Genomic DNA, 19,879 nt, shown 5'->3' with positions numbered 1-19,879 from the left:
TTCAATATTGAAGCACGAGCCCAACTGTATATGGTAATTGAGTTATCTTTGTAAGATCTGTTTTCCTTTTCTTGTGCAAGATGACAAATACTTTTGTAAACTATCACCTGGAAGTGAATTCCTGTTTTATTATTAAAGAAGTTTGAATTTAGAAACTATAAAAAAACATAAATAAAAGAGCTTCCTCAATTTAAACGTCCTCAGACTTTTGCCATGATTTTCCAATGCTTTTTATAAAGTGTTAAAATAAAAAGAACCAAATGGATTGTTAAAATTATACAATACAACCACGGACTTAGATAACTAATCTAATTCCGTGATACAACAGTAGATTTGTTTGTCAATTAATAAGCTGTTCTGCAAAAGTAATGATTAAGTTGTCAGTAAATATATAAAATATCATGAACCGCAAGGATAAAATATTGTTAAGAAATGATGAAATAGGAAAGGAATTCACCATCTGTGACACTCTCAAAATTATTTATACAAAATTACTTGTGTTCTTGAAATCCAAAAATGATTCAATATAAGTACCACACTTTTAGCATAGCCGAATATTTGTGAAAACAAGTTAATCATAATGTGTCAGCCCACATGGTACTGCCCAGTTATCAAACAGCCCACGAGAGTCCATTGATCCTAATCCTGTCCCAGTCCACAGATAAGGCTGTAAATCTACCCAGGTAAACTCTACAACAGCTAGTCTTATTAGGAAAACAAAGACTGTCTGTACAGGGTATTAGTGCTATCTCAAGTACGCAGTCTGTAATTGGAGTGACCACAGGGAGGCCCCAGTGTTTACACAGCTAGGGGTTTATACCTGCACAGGTAACCTGTGTTACCTGTGGGTGACCGGCCTGTCCATCATGCATTAGTTAGACCTCTGATACATTCTAGTGTGTGTAACTGTATATGTGTATCAATTACGCATGCAGGGCTGGACTAAAACGCTGCCCATCCTCTATAATTGCGTTAGTGAATATACTCCATGGGAAAGTTGTGCTGGGATTTGTAACCTACATTTACCTTGATTTGGATCTGTCATATGGACAGTGCCTTGGGATGTTTATCGCTGCATGACCTTTTACACTGGTCAAGTCTCTGTCATTTATAAAATGTGATGATGGATAAATATATTCATCTGACCAGAGGGTGAACCACATATATAAAGGTAAAGGTACATATATACATTAAGGATAACATTTTTATATGAATTCTCTATGTCAACCTCTATATAAATTTAGCATTTACTAATACAACACATATCTAAAACATATTTCAACAGACTTGCAGCTCTTCACAAAATATGTATTACAATAATTATTTACTGATCAAATCCTAGGCATTTGTCAGTGTTATCAATCTACAGCACTTTAATGATTAACAGCTAGAGTTCATCACCCAAATTAAAATTAAGCAATGTCTGATTGTGTTTATAAATAAAAACAAACATGAGTATACCTGAAAGGATATATTTACTACAAATGTAAGGTAATATTGATTCGTTTGCTAGTGACTTTTTTTTAATTCTTTAGTTCATAGCTCATACCTCTGTTTTTGATACATATATAATCTGATGTATGTGTTCTAACACAGACTTAGATATCAAAAATGTCTGTTAATTTCAGTAACTTGGTCTTAATTGTGATGAAATGGTTACATTTTGTGATATCTGACAAGAACTGTTTGCTGGAATGTTTCGTTCACTGATTTCACACTGTCTATTAGATAAAGAAGATTCCCTTTTTTTCTAGATGAAAAATATAACAAAAGTATTACCAGGTAATCACACAAGTTTAAATACAACTGGTGTGCACAAAGAAATAAGGGTGTTCTGTTTATTATTATATTTTCAAAGGATGTTACTGAATTAGGTTACTGAATTAGGAGATGATAATGTGATATCAATTGACTTGGCTGCAGCTTATTTGATTACGAGATTCTCTTTATTAGTGCCATGTTCAGTTTGGTTAGCCTCATGTGAAAATAGTGTTGTTTTTCTTTCGGGTAGTCTGATAAAACATGAAAATATAAAGGTAAAAATGTATGAAGGTCATTTATTTCATTAGCGAGCCTAAACTTTATAGTGTTGTTAGAAAATCTTAACAGATGTTTTCATATTTCGTATCCTTTTGACATTTTCCAAACATAGATTTAGTTCAAAGCCTCTGAAAATTTAACCTTTTAACCACTGTTTTTCTCTATATAAACCTGACTGATCTTGTTGAAGCACATCGCATTATGTTTGACCAAGAGCATAGATCCCCTAAAAGATCAGAGAGTAATGTTTGCAAAACTAAATGGAAAAGAAAGTAATTGTGTCACATTAAATTGTACTTAAGTCGATTGATCAATACGTACATATTAATGCTAAGGAATTTCACTGACGTGATTACATCAGAACCTATTTATTAAAGTTCTGTGAGAGGATAAAAAGCAAAGCCTTCAGCTATATTATACTTCCTCCATAAATATAACACTCCAATCTGTCTAGGTACACAAAGTTGTTGTTATACTATTTAAGGTAGATTATGGTTTAATGAGATTAGAGTGACAGGTAATTGGATTCCATTCCAGGTATTTATAACTCTGCTAGTTCCTTATTATTTACACCTGTAGTGTATACACAGGATCTTTGGTTTTAAGTTTTCCTAGGTCTAAGGTGTACTAAATTAAATGGAAGCTTTAGTTTATAGGTATTATACATAAATATAATTATATTACAATAAATAGAAACTTATAATCACAGATACAGTCCGTCCTTCTATAACAAAGTAATTGGGTCAACAATTTTGGTATCAGTATATGTGTATACAGCATTTGATTATACTGACTGGGAACATTGAATTAATTATTTGATGGTTATGTTATTATCTGTACTCTATCAGAGCATTGATAAGAGATGCACAGAGTGATAGATGTAATTATAGACATATCAATATTCATAGAAATCGGGCTTCCACACTTATAATGTAATTGACATATATGTACAAGTGTAATGCAATTAATTGATCACATCATAAAACGGTAAGGCTATACATGTATATCATGATTGAAATACATTGACTTTTACCAATTAAACATTAAACTATTTCAAGGCCAAATATTAATAGGTCTGTTTCAAATTCCCAAATCATGATTATAGCCCCTCTGTTTAAAGGACATAATATGTACATATGACGTGTACAATTAGCTAAGCGGTCACTAACAAGTACTGCATGTACGTACCAGTGTACAGTGTCTTATCATGGTATACATTCCCTGTCTTTGGCTTATTCAGAGCTAATAATGGTAATTTGGCAACATTCAATATAGTCTCACTCAGTATCCATAACACATAATCACTTTTCTAGAGAAACTGAACAAAGCTAGTTATTATTATTTTTCATAGAATGTTAAGTCAAACACCTCTGTAAATACCACCCAAGGGAGACAACGTAAAAAGTAGCCAGACCTGTCTATAAAGACCACCCAAGGGAGACAACGTAAAAAAGTAGAGTCATCATAGACAATAGTCAGACCTGTCTATAAAGACCACCCAATAGAGACAACATAGACAATAGTCAGACCTGTCTATAAAAACCACCCAATAGAGACAACATAGACAATAGTCAGACCTGTCTGTAAAGACCACCCAATAGTCAGACCTGTCTATAAAGACCACCCAATAGACAACATAGACAATTGTCAGACCTGTCTATAAAGACCATCAAAGGGAGACAACGTAAAAAGAAGCCAGACCTGTCTATAAAGACCACCAAAGGGAGACAACATAAAAGTAGTCAGACCTGTCTATAAAGACCACCTAAGAGATACAACATATCAATAAGCCAGACCTGTGTATATACGGTAGACATGTGGTGAGGGCCGGGAAGCTACATATAGAGAAACATGGAAGTGGTATAGCTACAATATACTATTGAAATGTGGTGAGGTTTTAGTCTGGCAAGTATCAAATATCTGTACATGTTCAATAACTGTTGGGATTTAAAATTGGACTAGATAAAATCTGTGGACAAGTACAGATTTTGTTTATTTCACTTTTATACAAGGACAGAAACTATGACTCAGATTTGTTTAAATCTCTAGTTAAATGTATATGTTGTCAATCAGTGACAATAATCACAATGCATGATCTTACTGTGAGATTATCTGTTAGAGCGATCTTCATTAGTGGCTGAAAGTAATCTCTGTCAGTGAATGAGAATTCGAAGATTTTGAAGATTTTGACCACAACACAGTTTTCCATGTGTAAGTCACTAGTGGTGAAATGAAAGCTATCTAATCTACTGAACAATCCGCTCCTTACTGGGGGAACTTTGGTCACAGTATAGTCCAACTTTCCCTGGATTATATATCACTCAAATTTTATAGTGCATTTAAATGTTGGACTCCAAACAAGGAAAAGTTTGCAAAATGATCAAGTTTTTCAATGTTTTGATTTAAAGTCATCTATATTTTTTTTAACTTTATGACTTCAAATTTGTTTCTATTTGTAGTCTGGTTATTTGAATTATGAAATCAGAAGTTATTGGTTAAGCATTGAATTGCCTTCATTTCTCAGGCAGTTCTTATAGGATTACATAGTTGATATAAATATATATCTATACACACACAAATATATATGTTCCTGGCATCAATTTCATATACCAGCCTTGTATACTCAAATTTCTTCGTCTATTGGACTAGCTATATAGTACGGTACATGTAATGGCGCTAGCCAAACACCAGAGTGCCTGATCGTCGTGCTATTAAATTGTTTACACCTCTGAATGTTGGTAATGTGTCTTAAAGAGTACTGATTGACTAATCAATAAAAAAAATATAAAAATGATGGTTGATAAAATTGAATTATTGAGACCAGTTGATGATAGAAAATAAGTTCAGAAAAACAACAGCACCATCGACTAGTCAACTTTTAGTGACTTATTAAATATTCTGTCTGTTAGTTAAAAAAACTACAGTGTATAAGTACATGATATTTAGTGTGGTCATAGATCAAAACAGTGGTATTTATCCAACATGGCGGGCATTTGTGAACAGGGGGGTTGCTCGCAAATAAGCCCCCTCCCTACTTTGTGTCTATGTTTTTTCACTAGGGGTGGGGGCTTATTTGCGGTCATATACGGTACACAAAAAAGAAATGTCATGCAGCAGCATGCATGTCTGAAGGACATAAAAATCTAAGAGGAACATCATGTTACAAGGTTATACCAAAAGTTTTACATAATTCATAATGATATTGAGATTATATAGACATTATGTATTCTCTTATAGCCGTAAATTGTTGTTAATTATATATATTTTAAGGTAACTCTGTCTGTCAGACATCATTACCTAACAAACGAGCGTGGCTTGGTGAATATTTCATGTTATTTTCCTGAACTAGAAGTCTGTACCTCATTAACAAATGAAACACCAGACTCAACTCTTGTGAAGGTATATGTTGCTTCATGTAAAAGCTTTACTTTAAATCAGAGTTTACGTGGCTATGTTAGTGTCTATTGGCACATTGGTCCACTATGAAGAGAGCCTTGCCCTGTATGTCCTTGCATGTTCTTACTTCTATACAAAGAGATGCTTCACTCCAGCTAAGAATGACTGTAGACAAAAGTTGTCTGTTTTAACGAAAGTTGATTTAATACAAATTCAGAATGACTCACAGCTAGCATTCTGCAATCCTAGCACTGACTAACCACATACTCATTTACAGCTGAGTAGACTGGAACAAACGGAGTAAAATATCTTGCTCAAAGATAAAACACAGTGTCGGCCGTGAACCAAACCCGCAACCCTTTGGACACGAGCCCGGTGTCCTACCACTAGACTATCGTGCCTCCTTAAAGGTAAAATTGATTTAATACATACCGTACTCAGAATGGCTGGATTATTGTAATACAGTCTCAGATTCACTATTGGCAAAGCAAACTGATTCTTCATTCATGGCCAATGTTGACCGACAAAAAGTGTCCGAGTTACTTTTAATTTATATAATTATCATATACCCAAAGTGGAATTCATAATTTGGAGTAAATCAGAAGTTATATAAATAAACTTCCTTTGTCACTAACTAACAGGCGTGACATATACCTATTATACATTGGAATTTTAAACAGTTGATTGAAGATGTTTACATATGCAGGCTCAGGGAGTCGGATAGTTGAAAGTACTTTGTAATCATCCAAGAGTGTTTGATGATTTTTGTTGAGGCTTTCATCTGGTCCATTTAGTTTTATCGCTATGTTAAGCAAGGGAGCGATGAATTTTTTATTCAGTCTAAATATTTTGGCTGATATAGTACGGTTACTGGATAGTTTGAACTGTTTTCCAGTCAAAGTCCATCATTTTTGGACATGGCACCCAGTGCTTGTAAACCAGTTGTTTTTGATGATGTTAGGCCTTTATGCAGTGACATTTTGATTGTTAGTAAAGTAACTGTGATCCATTACACTATGATTTATTTTTTTGGTAGTAAGAATGACACATTCGTGACATATGTAAATGCCACATCAACATAGGCAGTGGTAACCATTGTTGAAATACTAAACAGAATGTTTATTTTAACTGTTTCAACAATGAATCATCTAGTCACCAGTTATTAACTCAGCGAGAGGGAACTGTCCCATGTCTGATTCCTTGTAGATCAGGTACCTGGCAAAATTACCTTGGTTGCATTGGGACTGTGTACATTAATCTTGTCAACCTTATATATTCTAGTCTGGAATAACTGATAATCTCATTTCAAAAAGTATGATGGGGCAGCCCATCAGAACTGTTTTTTAAATGGAGATACTTATTTTGGACTGGATTAATGAGGAAGAATCAACGAAAAGTTATTTCTTGGAGGGGAATATGCAATAGTGGTAAACCATCTAGTTGCTTGTTACTGACTCACTAGAGTGTGTTTCCTCTTATAGCTCAATGGCAAGCTCAATGGGTACCGATCACATGCATCTGTAGTGCTGGGTTCAACTCGTAATGGAGGCACATAGAAAAACTATTAAAAGTTCATGGACAATGCTCCCTGCCCAGTCTTAATTTGATCATCCTCTTGATATCAAGAGATAAAAACTTTTGACCAAAGTTTTAATGGATTTTTTTTTATCAAGAACAAAGAACATATTAGAAGGTACCGAGGGGTTTTGTTGATAGCATTAAATATCGCCATATGGGGCTATACGTCAGCGGTTTTGTAGAGCATCCTGTCCTTAAATGCTCATATGGCCCTCAGCGCAATGCATAATTTATCTACTGTCTTAGTTTTAATTTATCAATTAAAATATATTTGACAAAAATGATACAAATGTCACCATATTTTTGGATGAAATATTGCAATTTGGTAAATGTACACTAACTTCCTAGCTATCGATAGCTATAGTGGTTAAAATTGTAGCTCAATTAGTAGGTAGTCACGGCTAATGGTTTACAGGCCCCTTGGGCATCTTTCTGACAACTACATGCTTCCTTTTTCATAATTACCTGACAAATGAAAGAAAATACTTCCAGATGACTGTGCCTGATAAGTTGAACAAGGCTTTCTTGCAATTGACCTAGTTTGTAATGGCTGACCGAGCATGAAATTTTACCCGAGGGTATGACCTTATGTTGGTCATTTCACACATAGGTAGCATAGACATATGCTGTGTATGTACAGTAATGATCTGAATGTGGGTATAATTTATAATGGGTTTATAGGTATATACATTGTACATAAATCTGTATCCACATCCTATAGTTTGGTCTGTGAAGCGGAATCTCACGGTGTCTGGTAGATTCTTTTGCTAGTCACTGAGGCGTGGAAATCATGACAGTACGCAGGAAGCTTATAACACAGCGTGGAGATCGTCATAAGTTCATTGTACTAGTGATTTAACTGGGATCAGAGGGTATCAAAGCAGGGCAGTCTTACAAAGGCTGGTCGTCCTCTCATTGTTGTGTGGAGTGTTTGTTGACATGCAAGGGCCACAGGAAGCTGTAGGGGGCAGGATTTAGTCCTGATTACAATATAGGTAAGGAGGTGTGGTGTCAATGGGATACCTGTCAGGGAAACATTCACAGAGACAGGTATGGTATACAGGTATGACTAGGGTCTGGACAGTCCACATGTGTCATTTCTGTACTGGAGTCCACTCATATAACTAATGCATATAACTTTAGGTGTCAAATACATCACAGCACAGCTCACATTGGATATATTATGCTTGCTGACAATACAGGTAGGAGATTTGAATTCATAATTTTCTCCAATTTAAATATGTAATATGTTAAATATCAGATATTTCATTTTAAAGTATTTTTTGTCAATATAATTGCTGTGTGTGCAGTATGATTACAGAAATTGATGACATGTGTCACTGTATGTATATTTTAATTTTCAAAAGAAATATATCAACTGATACATTTTGTATGCACAGTGTGAGGTTTATTGTGTGTGTACTGTATGGTATTTAAATCTGTCTATATCTGCATAGGTATATTGTAACAGTGGTTCAGTTCGGTTTCGATTCAAATGTTTTATATATATATATAGGTCAGTCTCCTGCTGACATGTCGACTATTTAATAGCTGATAAACAGCTGTAGAAATAGGATTTCTAAAGACTTTGTATGATATAAATTCTCCTGAATGCAGTATACACACAAATATCCTGTACAAGGTTCCTCCAAGGATAAATTTAAATCAAGAACAGTTATCAAATCTAACATTTACTTGCGAACGTATTAACCACCGCACCTGGAATACAGTGTATCTTTATGTTACCACATTTTAGATTTTGAATTAAATTGTAATTTTTTATGCAAAATACATTTTTTTCTTCAAAATGGGTTGGTTTGCAAGGGAAAAGGTGTGAATTCTAGCCATGATTACCTATACAAACTATGGTAATATGTGCAGAGTAGGTGAAAGAAATTCAGGTCCTGCTATTTTATTTCTGATAAAGGAACCTGCTGTTATTTAATCTTATTGACATTCAGGCTAACGGATATACTCCTTTCAAAAACAACTTTGGAAATCTTTAGAATAAAACCTGTATTCAAAGTTTAACGACACTCGCCCACCAGTATCACAAATCAGGGAGTAAATGTACCAGGTAGGTACATGTTGAAATTTCCGAATTTCCTGAGACTTAACCATTGTAAGACTTAACCAAGGAAGGTATATTTACAGTCAATATATAGTATAGGGATATTAAAGGTACTCTATTTGTATTATTGGTAGGGAAATGATTAAGAATTTTGTTAACCTTAGAATATACATACTGTATTCAAATGCAAAATTTGTTTTAAATGTGAATGAATTCATCATTTAAACAACTTTTAATTGAAAAACAAGAAATAAAAAAGTTATTAAGCTATTATCCTGATTTCTATTGTGATGGTGACTTAATTGACATCAATTACCGATGGTAATTTAGACATGAATCAAATATTGTGACTAAGACATGTATCACAGATAGTGACTTAGACATGTATCACAGATGGTGACTTAGACATGTATCACAGACGGTGACTTAGACATGTATCACAGATGGTGACTTAGACATGTATCACAGATAGTGACTTAGACATGTATCACAGACGGTGACTTAGGCATGTATCACAGATGTTGACTTAGACACATATCACAGATAGTGACTTAGACATGTATCACAGATAGTGACTTAGACACGTATCACAGATGGTGACTTATATTATTATAGACATGTATCACAGATAGTGACTTAGACATGTATCACAGATAGTGACTTAGACATGTATCACAGATAGTGACTTAGACATATATCACAGATGGTGACTTAGGCATGTATCACAGATGTTGACTTAGACACATATCACAGATAGTGACTTAGACATGTATCACAGATGTTGACTTAGACACATAACACAGAACGTCAATCCTATATTTATACAGTTGTATATCTATTATCGTTAAAGTGATAAAGGGATCATATGATCGCTTAAGCTTCCCTTTAATTATTGACTGTATTCCTGTGTATCACAGTTTGTAACCAGATGCGGATCTGGTGAAATACCCCACCACTAATAATTATAACTGAAGCCAGCAGCCATTTATATTAGCTGTGGGAAGAAATTAACTTGTAAATTGAATTTCCTGGACAGACAGTTTGATTGGATTGATCAATACCAGGTACCTAGACATATAATGTTCTTTACTATAATGCCATATCTAGCTAGGGCCCCTTTAATATGTAGACACATATATACATGTATACTTTATTATTGTATTATGTGTAGCTAAAGTTCTGTAGTACCATGCTTGGGTATAACATAGAATAGGGCATCTGTATATGTACTACCTGTACCTGCAGACCGAGTACCTGTACATAGTGGTACAGGGAATCAGTCTCGGTCGTACTACCAGTCAGAGGCACCTTATTTATGAAAAGTTAATGAGCGTGTGTGATACTAATGTATGGGAAAACCCATTACAGTTGTAATGTACATCAGCATCAATATTTAATGGCCCCCCTAAGACTTGATATTTTTTCACAAACTTCACCCTTATTAGTAAAACCAACAATTGATAATAGGAAAGTGTTTTATCAGAACAAATACAACATATTAAAATGTATGTTGACTTTCTGTTTGAATCAAGAGGATGTCAATAGATCTGTGTATGTAGATAATAACAGGTATTGGTATATGGTATCTAGGTATACATATACACTATACAGTTAACATTGTCAGTGCAGACACTGAACACATTTTATTTGGTGACAGGAAGGGAATAAGGTGTTGTTTTACATTCCGTATATGTATATCCTGACTGCATTACGGTAGTAGAAATCAGACTGTGACTTTATAAAGCTCCAGGGCCTACATGTATAAATATAGATACCTACGTTACAATAGTGCATCTTTTAATGATGAAGCTAACACAAAAATGGGAGTACTATAAGGTCTGCCATTGTTTTACCTGCCAGACATTTGTGTGAGTATTGGGGCTTGTGACAGATAACATTCCTCACAGCCTCTGAGCCAATGAACACACACCATTTCTGTACAATATCGTCAAGGGTATAGCTACCCTTCCCTGTCATCTGTAAGGAAGCTTGTCACCTTGGGTGTCAGGTTCTCTCCTCAAGTTTACATGTAATATAAAAGACATTTCAATGTCATTGACAGTGGTCATGATGACCTCTATGACTTTGCTGACAAAGGGGAGGTAATTCGACCTTCCTGTTTTATTGTATTGTGTTATTTTTTTGCCAATCACATCTATAATCTTCTTTTCAATTCAAATTCCTTGTTATTGCCTTTCATTATGGGTTTAAATGGAGCTCTTGCGTGTCTTCCTGTAATATACTATATAAAGACATGTAGCGTTATCCTACTATGCAGTCTTTGTCAAGTAATGCCTTTCCTATAAAGTCTTGGTTTTAGGCATGACACAGAAATTATTTGAATTCTTTTGTTGTGTATAGTACATGTACCGACACTGCACTGATACTAACTGTTCCTACTGTGTGAAGCTTGTGTAGTACAGATAGTACTTCAACACCAGGACTTAGTCATTAGCATGAACAGCACGGACATTCGGTTACAGTACTGAGTACCAGACTATTTGATTGAAATCTCCAACTGTATGTCTCCAATAGTGACATTTTGTGTTTGTTGGTCCATAGTGGCATCAGTCTCACATGTAGATAGGTATTGTGTTTGGAAATTTTAAGACAGCCCTTCAGACAGTTTGTTGCTCGTTGATGGAGTCGGGTCCCCGTAGCAAAGTGGTTAAGGCGTCTGACTGTTTACAATCACTAGTCTCTACCACTGGGTCGCAGGTTCCAGGCCTATGTTGGGCAAACGCCAGGTACTCTAGCTTTCCTCCACCACCTAACCTGGTATGTCTTTAAATGACCATATCTGTTAATAGGACGGACCACACAACAAACAAACTAGCTTGTTGATGGGGGCGTGTTGAGACAGCCCTTCAGATATAATAGTCACTTCTAATTATTGGTTTGAGTCCTTTTGGAATGATGCATGATCTTTATAACTTATGCTACTAGTTTTCAAGTGTTTTCCCAGCTTCTACCAACACACAACTTTCAGTTCCTGTAAAAACTTAATGAACATATATGCCTAAGCTGTAAGAAACTATAGTTTTGGTACATGTACATGTAAATATAATACGAAAAGTGTCACTAAACTTTTACACAAGTTTTTCTTTTCAGGGTTAAGGTCTTTACAATAGCTGATTATAAGGTCTGACGATAACAATGTTTACTGGTCACAGTGAGCTCACTGACTCACAGGCCATTTTAAAGTGCTGTCACGATGAAATATCTGATACTGGTTGTTTGATGAATAAATCACGTGATGAAAGCATTTGTTGGTTAAGTGTATATTGCACGATCCAGGTGTTCTAACTAAAGATTGCTGATAAATATTCGATTGCAGATAGGTCAATGGTATTATGAACATGTGTGTGGAATGTAAATTACCTGATAACTCATATGACAAAATGTTTCAGAGTCCAAAATAAAAATGATAACATTGGTATTTCAGAGTGACATGGAACCTGTAAATAAAGTAAAACGTGTTGATTTTCTAACCTCACAAGATAAAAGTAGTTATAGTGCTATGACAGTGATGGAATCCAGTTGTCCTGGGTTGGGCAGCCTGTCTGGTCAGTGTTGTATTGTAAAATCATACAATAAGGTTTTCAACGGGGACACACAGGGAACATAATTGACAGAGTACTAATTAGGTTGGTATGAAGGGGATAGTGATAATTTGGAAAGGAAAGTGGTTACTAGGAAGATATCTTTTCATGAATTTTTAATGTATTTAACATGTTATGTACATGTTCATAATGGGGCTTTACTTGTATGTAACTTAAATATTTCCCTTTAAGAATGAGGCCAACAAAGGCTGATGATTGACTTCCCTGTTATTGTACATGTAGATGGCTGGCTGTTTGAGTTATTATGTAGTCAATGGCAGGTCCAGATATGGACTGGCTATTACTCTCTATGATTATCGATTATTTTCCAATCTATATATTGACTTTAGCAAGTCTACAACCTCTTGACCGTAGGTCAACCAACATGTGTAAGACCTACTCTAGTTAAAAGACAGTCTAGTCAGAATATGATTTCCCCACTGGTGCCCCTACTGTTGCTGTAACTGATACGAACCAGACACCTGCGGTCTGTGACCAGATAACCAGTGCTAATTGGCAGTAATCACCCATTGTTGTAGGCCCCTCCTGTCCATCTCTGTCTCCTCCTCCTCCTCCTCAGTCGTCTGTGTGTGTAGGCCAGACCAGGACCACATTCAACCTATACCTGGTATGTACAATTTATAGTACTAAGCTCTATCAACAGATAGCCTTTTATATTATGATACGATTATTATACTATGTCTTGTAAAAACAAATTGCTGCAGTATAATCATTTTAGTTTGAATATGGATACAGAATAGGTATTATAGTACATTGATACATTTAAACCTTCAGGTGTCTAAAATAAATACAGATAAAACTGATTGTAACACTGGTACTCCTTAGTCATTTAATGCTGGTATTCACTTGCCATTAACAGATTTTTAAAGCTAAGTATGTTTGACACGAGAACCTAAAATATGTAAATAATTCATGTACAGATGATTTATAGAAATAAGACTGTATCCAACACGTTATTAAAAACAAATGAACACATGAGTGATATATACTATGCAGTTTAAATTAAAAAATACAAGGTCTTAATAATAAAAAGTGTTATTTACCCCTGCGACGTGTCGTTCAGGGTATATAAGGATACGCCTGTACATGTCTCGTATGTATCCTAAATGATCTCAGCGCCCTTTTTTTATCCAATGGTTGTGAAATTTCATGAAATGTTCTAATTTTAACCTTCTTGGGTAAAAAACAAGGTCACTGTTACTATAAATAGAATTTTGTTGACATTGCTCTACTGGTTTGAAACTTATGTGTTGCTGAGTACATTTCTGATCACTTGTAGTCAGGAGAGTATTATTATTGTCTGCAAAGCCTTGTTATTCATTTGTAGTATTTTGTCTTATCCAAGTGTTTCAATACCAATCCCATGTCATTAGATGATCAACGCAATTAAATCTGATCAGTATTATACAGAAAAAATTTAACTTAAAAATACCAGGCCTAAGGTTGCTATATAGATTAAAAACTCATTAATGATACTTTACTTTATCTTAGAATTACAGTACTTAGGTTTAATGTCCATAGAAGGAAATCTTTACTCCTATTATAAGTACTGTGTACACCACCTGTCATTACCACCAGCCCTAGTATGGTACTTGCCATGTAAACCACCTGTTCTATTTTGATACAGTCCCGTTAATACCCAAGATACTACTGTACTTATCTATCAAAAAGCCTGGGAGTCCAATAATAATCTCCGACTCAAAGTCAAGGGGATGGACTTCTTACATATGACAACAAAATAGCATTTGCCAACATGTCTACTCAAAGGTTGTACATATACAGTCAAACTTTGATGTTTCAAACTTTGCGCGACCATCTAGAAAAAAATGAAACATTGGGACTTCGACTCACGAATATTGAACATCAAAATCCTGTAAATAAGACAGAAGATGATTCTTTAAAAAATGTGACGAAACACAGGCTAAGGCATTTGTTATATAAGGGAACAAATCTGGACTTTGTCGTATGTTCGACACACCGAAAAGTTTCAATCTTCGAAGTTCGATTTATGAAAGTTTGACTGTAGGTGGGCACATTACCAGGCATGGGCTTATTGCTGGATAAATACGGTATGTCTAATATGTCATCTAATGAGCCACTTCATTAAAAAGTCTTCAGAGCTGGGAAATTAAAGCAGACTGGCAACGTTAACATGCTTAAGTATATGTACATGTTTGTATTGATTGCCAGCTCAGTCTATATTATGTTGACTTGCATAGATGAAATATGTCATACCGTGGTATGTAAGGAAGATACATTTAATATGTTATTTACCTGAATACACTGATGACTATTTCTGAGGGTTATATATGTATGAATAATGCAGTACTTCCTGCACTAGTGCATTGTGTGTTATATTGTCATGCTGTCCTAACAAGAAATCTAAATTACTAGTAAAATTAATAACTACCTGCTTTGATATATAACAGCTGTTACGGTCAGACCAGATAAACCCGTAGATTAAGGGTCTGTGTGTTCAATAATTAAATGTAAACAAGATTTTAGGGGCTTTGATTTTTCTCAAAAGAAGGAATTAAATGCTTTTTAGTATTGATCACAAGTTTTTCATGGGCACTATGATTAAAATTTCAATACTGTTCAAACATTGGAAAAGTTTGCCTGTATACTGCCACATGCCACAAGGACTGACAAAGACTCCCAATCAAATACAGGAAACAGTATGGTAATACCTTGGTAAAGAGACATTGATATATAACCTTGGATTGAAAAGTTCTAATTTCAAACAGGAAATATAGAGTTTCCAAGTTTCCTTGTTGCATGATTCACTTTATTAGGTTAAAAGAGGACACGTTTTTGACACTTGCTGTAGTATTACAGCCTTATATATATACAGGACATACTGGCAGGTGAATTTATACTTAGTGCATCATATAGAGTAAGATATATACATACTGTAGATGATAATGGTATGTAGTTTTGTTAATGTTACTGTATAATGTGATAATTGTACCAGTACACAGTATGTACACACCAATTCAGTATGCTGATGAAAACTTACGTCTATGAAAGATATAATGTACATACTGTGTATGTGCTTTTACGAGACCTGAAGATGGATGAGGTGATCTATATATTGATGATATGCCATAACATTCAGATTTAAATGATGTTTTTGTGGATATCAATATTAATTTCAAGGTGATTTCCTTTTTGTGTTTCCTGTAATGAAGTGGCGTGGTAGCGTACACACAGCTAGTATTTTTGTACGGCCAGGGATAATGTGGGTGGCAGTAATGTACTATAGTGTTATTGACAGAGAATCAGTAGGCTTGATTAGAGTGTATACCTGACTGTTTTACTTTTGTTTGGGTGTGAAATCATACCTTGGTGATGTATGACAGGTAAATAAATGTAATCAATGAAGATTTGACGGTGATAATCTGTCAGGAGATTCTCGGGGTACTACATCATAAACAGTGGACACAACGTTGATGTCTGGTATTTATAGACCTATTGTTTTCTCGCACACGTCAGGGCATCTGTACCACTCATCAGGGTATTTCATAGATACAAGTAAAATTTACCTCATTACCATTTCATACAACTTTTACATAACCTACTGTAGTTTGTCTCCAAATAGTCCTATGTATTGTGACAACTTTGAGATTGTGATCGTCTAATACGAGTACCTGCAATCTCTTTACATATGTCATTGAAGGAGATCTAGATAACTGGACGTTACTGTGCCTATTTAAAAACAAAATTCATATAGGGTACGTATGTATCTGAAGTAAATGTAGGGTGAGATACTGGGAACAAAGATATTTTTAACTGCTTTCCGAGTACAATATATATATTAAATATTAATTATTTTGATATTGTATATAGGTAGTAGCTGAAGTGGTGTTTATACATGTGCTTATATAGTGCCAACACCTGTGTGAAAATATTTCCCATTGTGTATTTGATCTCTTAAATGACTCATAGAGGCTTCCTGTTAAAAAAACAACAACAACAAAATAATCTGGATGTTTCAAAAGATAGTGAGTGGGTTAAGTATATTATATTGATAGGATATACCTAGGACTATCCCAAAACTGTGCGGAAGTCCGACTCTATCTATCTCAATCGATTAAGTGGTTAGGGTCGGAGGAAGTCGAACTCTTACACAATCCATTAGGTGGGTCCAAGGAAGAGCTCCCCCATTCACAACCCATTAGATGTTCAGAGGAAGAGCCTCTGTCTCAGTCCCTGCTGTTTGATACTATGTCAGCTTAATGACAATATGTCATACCAACAGTTATTAGAGAACATCCTAAAAAATATGAATATTTCTGTTTCTTGTCATAGGATAATCATATCTCATGCATAATCATGCTGTTTGAGATATGTAATTCATTAATTTTGAAAAAAAGACTACACAAACAATTTCCATGAACTTGTGTAGAGCTGATCAGGCTTTCAACCCCAGGGTCCTGATCCTGATAGATCTGTGGAGTTAATGTGGAGGAAAGCCGGACACATTTGTTATACGGCCAGTGACCGGGTGACAGAATGGTTCATCCGCGGCTGGCTAAAGACGATTGTTGATATACTGTGAGATGTAGAAGTACATTTTACCTATGTATATAGGCTTTGATGTCATTGATGCATCATATTTCAAATCAATCATTGGATTTCTGATGAACAGTTTTATAAGCTGCTGGGGATTTCTGGTCCATCATAGGATACATATCCTCAGTGCTTTGGTGTCATACTGGTGTATATATACATGCATTTGCTTGGTCATCTACGCCTTACCTATATCCATTGTGTATATGGTAGACATTTGTATGCCTACACTTTGGTACATGCATCATAGTCACTCCGGATATTTTTAATATCTTATGCAAATTCTATTCGTAACTTGTCATTTGATAGAGTATACGTGCATTAATTTTAGGGAGCATCTGACATGATACAAGGAATTTATATTCGACTTATTTACATAATGTGCATGGTATGACCGTATCTGGGACCAATTTAAATAATGTGTATCAGTATCATGATATATGAACACCATGTTCTTTATATTTACATAACTGCATATTTTTTTCTCATGGAATAGTAACAAAACATGATCTGATGGGATGCATTTAGTGTAACGTGTGTGCAGCAGTGTGTCTATTTGTGAATGACGTTCTGTGCATCCTAGCGTTTAGACTGTTTGTATACTCCACTTTAGTATACCAGATCTTTGCCGATACATCACATTTACATAGGACTTTCACAATAACGAAACAATTGTTGAACAATACCATTTTTGAATTTAATGTAATACAGTGTCATACTGATAATGACAACATTGATGACATGGTACAGATGAATATATTGGGGTATACCTGACATTTACTGTACTGTACTGTAACAGTTTAGACATAGAACATAACATAGTTGACTACCTGCAGTTTGTATATACTGTACATGTAAACAGATTATCATTTTCAGACTTTGATGTTTTGTATCAAATTATTGTTTGACTTTGTGGAATAAATAAGACTAATAGGTAATCAAAAATCATCCAAGTAGTGGTGACAATTTTGGTATTTTTTTAACATTCTTCTTTTCTCTTACAGTCACCATGGGGAAGCTACCAACTCATTCAGCTAATTTGCAGATCTCCGGTGATTTGTGTTTGATACTATTTTCGTAATGGAGTTAAAAGTTCGAGTGGATGGAATATTACGGGTTGTGTGTGGGGTGACAGAAACCTCCACCTGTCAGGATGTCGTCATTGCTCTTGCCCACGCCATGGGCAAAACAGGGCGTTTCACGCTCATTGAGAAATGGAGGGAAAATGAGCGCCCTCTTTTACCAGATGAATGTCCCGTGAAGATTTTACAGAAATGGGGGGAATATGCCACGGAGGTGCAATTATTGTTGAAGCATTCTGGGAAACAAAAGACAGACATTCCACCTACAAATCAACAAAAGGAGAATAACAAACCAAAAATAAACTTGACCTCTGCTCCCCGAGACACAGGGATTCGTAAGTCATTGACATTTAGTGGTGCTCATCATGTCGCGCCTGAGGCAGCACGGCCGCGTCAGAGATATTTACAGATGGGAAAGAACTTAGACAAACATGAAACCAGTTCTGTAAATTCTCAACCAATCTTGCCTCGGCACAGAGAGGTTAAACAGAATCCAGTTTATGGGGTTGGTGTTCGCTTGAAAGCTACGCAAGGAGGAGAACCTCAACCAAATATTCTACCCCTTAATAGCCATAATAGTGTAAACTCTGACCTTGACCCCCGTGTTCAGCTCCATTCCCAAGTTCAGGGGGAAAATGTGTATCCAAGGGAAAGAACTCATGTAAATCCAGATCCACATCCTTCTTTACTACAGCAAACTGGGCCTCGGACTCGTCAGGCTCAGCACAGAACTGAGCACCATAGAGTTGCCTCCCCTTACAATAATTTCCAGCAGGCAGGAGGATCTCATAGCAAAACAACCAATCATTCATTCTCTCATCAACACAGTTCTGGCATTACCAATACCCATGGAAATGTTAAACCAAGTATAGGTAGCAACAATAACAATGAAAGCAGTATTTCTATCTTGCCTTTGGTGCAGAATCGTGTTTCGCGACCTTCAGCATTTCAACCGGTTCCACAGAAACCAAGGGCTGACAGCCTTGATCTGACTCAGCCAGCACATGCAATAGGCAGTCTCCCTGTATACCACGCACGTCCTGTCAACAGTGAGGTTGAGGAATATGACCTTGACAGTAACTTTCCAGATGTTCTTAAAAACTCCCGTAAGGAGGTGCTGATTGAAGAATACACCATGCCTGATGATCACCACAATGGAAGTGCGTTAGTGGGTGTCAAAGAGGTCCTTGAACCTGACCCTCAGGTGGTGAAGATGCAGAGACTTGTGTCCCAGCAACAGGAAAGAATACGAATGCAGGAGTCCCAGTTACAGATGATAGATACAGGTATGTTATAGTGTCTTTACATCTGTTTTCAATCAAGTTACATTAAATTGTCAGCCATAAAACGTTCACAGAGCATGCATATGTAGTAAAAAATTAAATTCTCCGAATTGCTTCATTTTCATGCACATTTATTTTTAGGCTCTCTTTCCAATAACTCTGATGTGATGATTTGAATAAGCAACAAGAATATCAAGAGATAAATTTTCCTCATTTAATTGTTTTTAAATGACC

The 19,879-nt window shown here is 35.5% G+C and overlaps 1 protein-coding gene across 8 annotated transcripts in view; it reads left to right on the top strand.

Annotated features, from left to right (window-relative positions):
• Nucleotides 1-19,879, top strand: part of LOC110460442 — a 31,014-nt gene that overhangs the window by 1,737 nt on the left and 9,398 nt on the right. For 2 of the 8 annotated variants that reach the window (XM_021513333.1, XM_021513339.1), the window contains exon 2: nucleotides 18,285-19,648. In XM_021513333.1, coding sequence (XP_021369008.1) covers nucleotides 18,361-19,648 — 1,288 coding nt within the window. In that variant the 5' untranslated portion in view covers nucleotides 18,285-18,360. Of the gene's footprint in view, nucleotides 1-984; nucleotides 1,172-7,788; nucleotides 8,010-13,226; nucleotides 13,316-17,610; nucleotides 17,874-17,912; nucleotides 18,045-18,284; nucleotides 19,649-19,879 lie in introns of those variants that run through there. The other 6 variants (XM_021513335.1, XM_021513334.1, XM_021513338.1 and 3 more) reach the window with 6 other exon arrangements.

Source organism: Mizuhopecten yessoensis, unplaced genomic scaffold (genome assembly GCF_002113885.1).
Source record: "Mizuhopecten yessoensis strain PY_sf001 unplaced genomic scaffold, ASM211388v2 scaffold10401, whole genome shotgun sequence".
NCBI lineage: Eukaryota > Metazoa > Mollusca > Bivalvia > Pectinida > Pectinidae > Mizuhopecten > Mizuhopecten yessoensis.
Note: the sequence above shows the minus strand (reverse complement) of the source record. Positions and strands in the feature narration are given on the sequence as shown.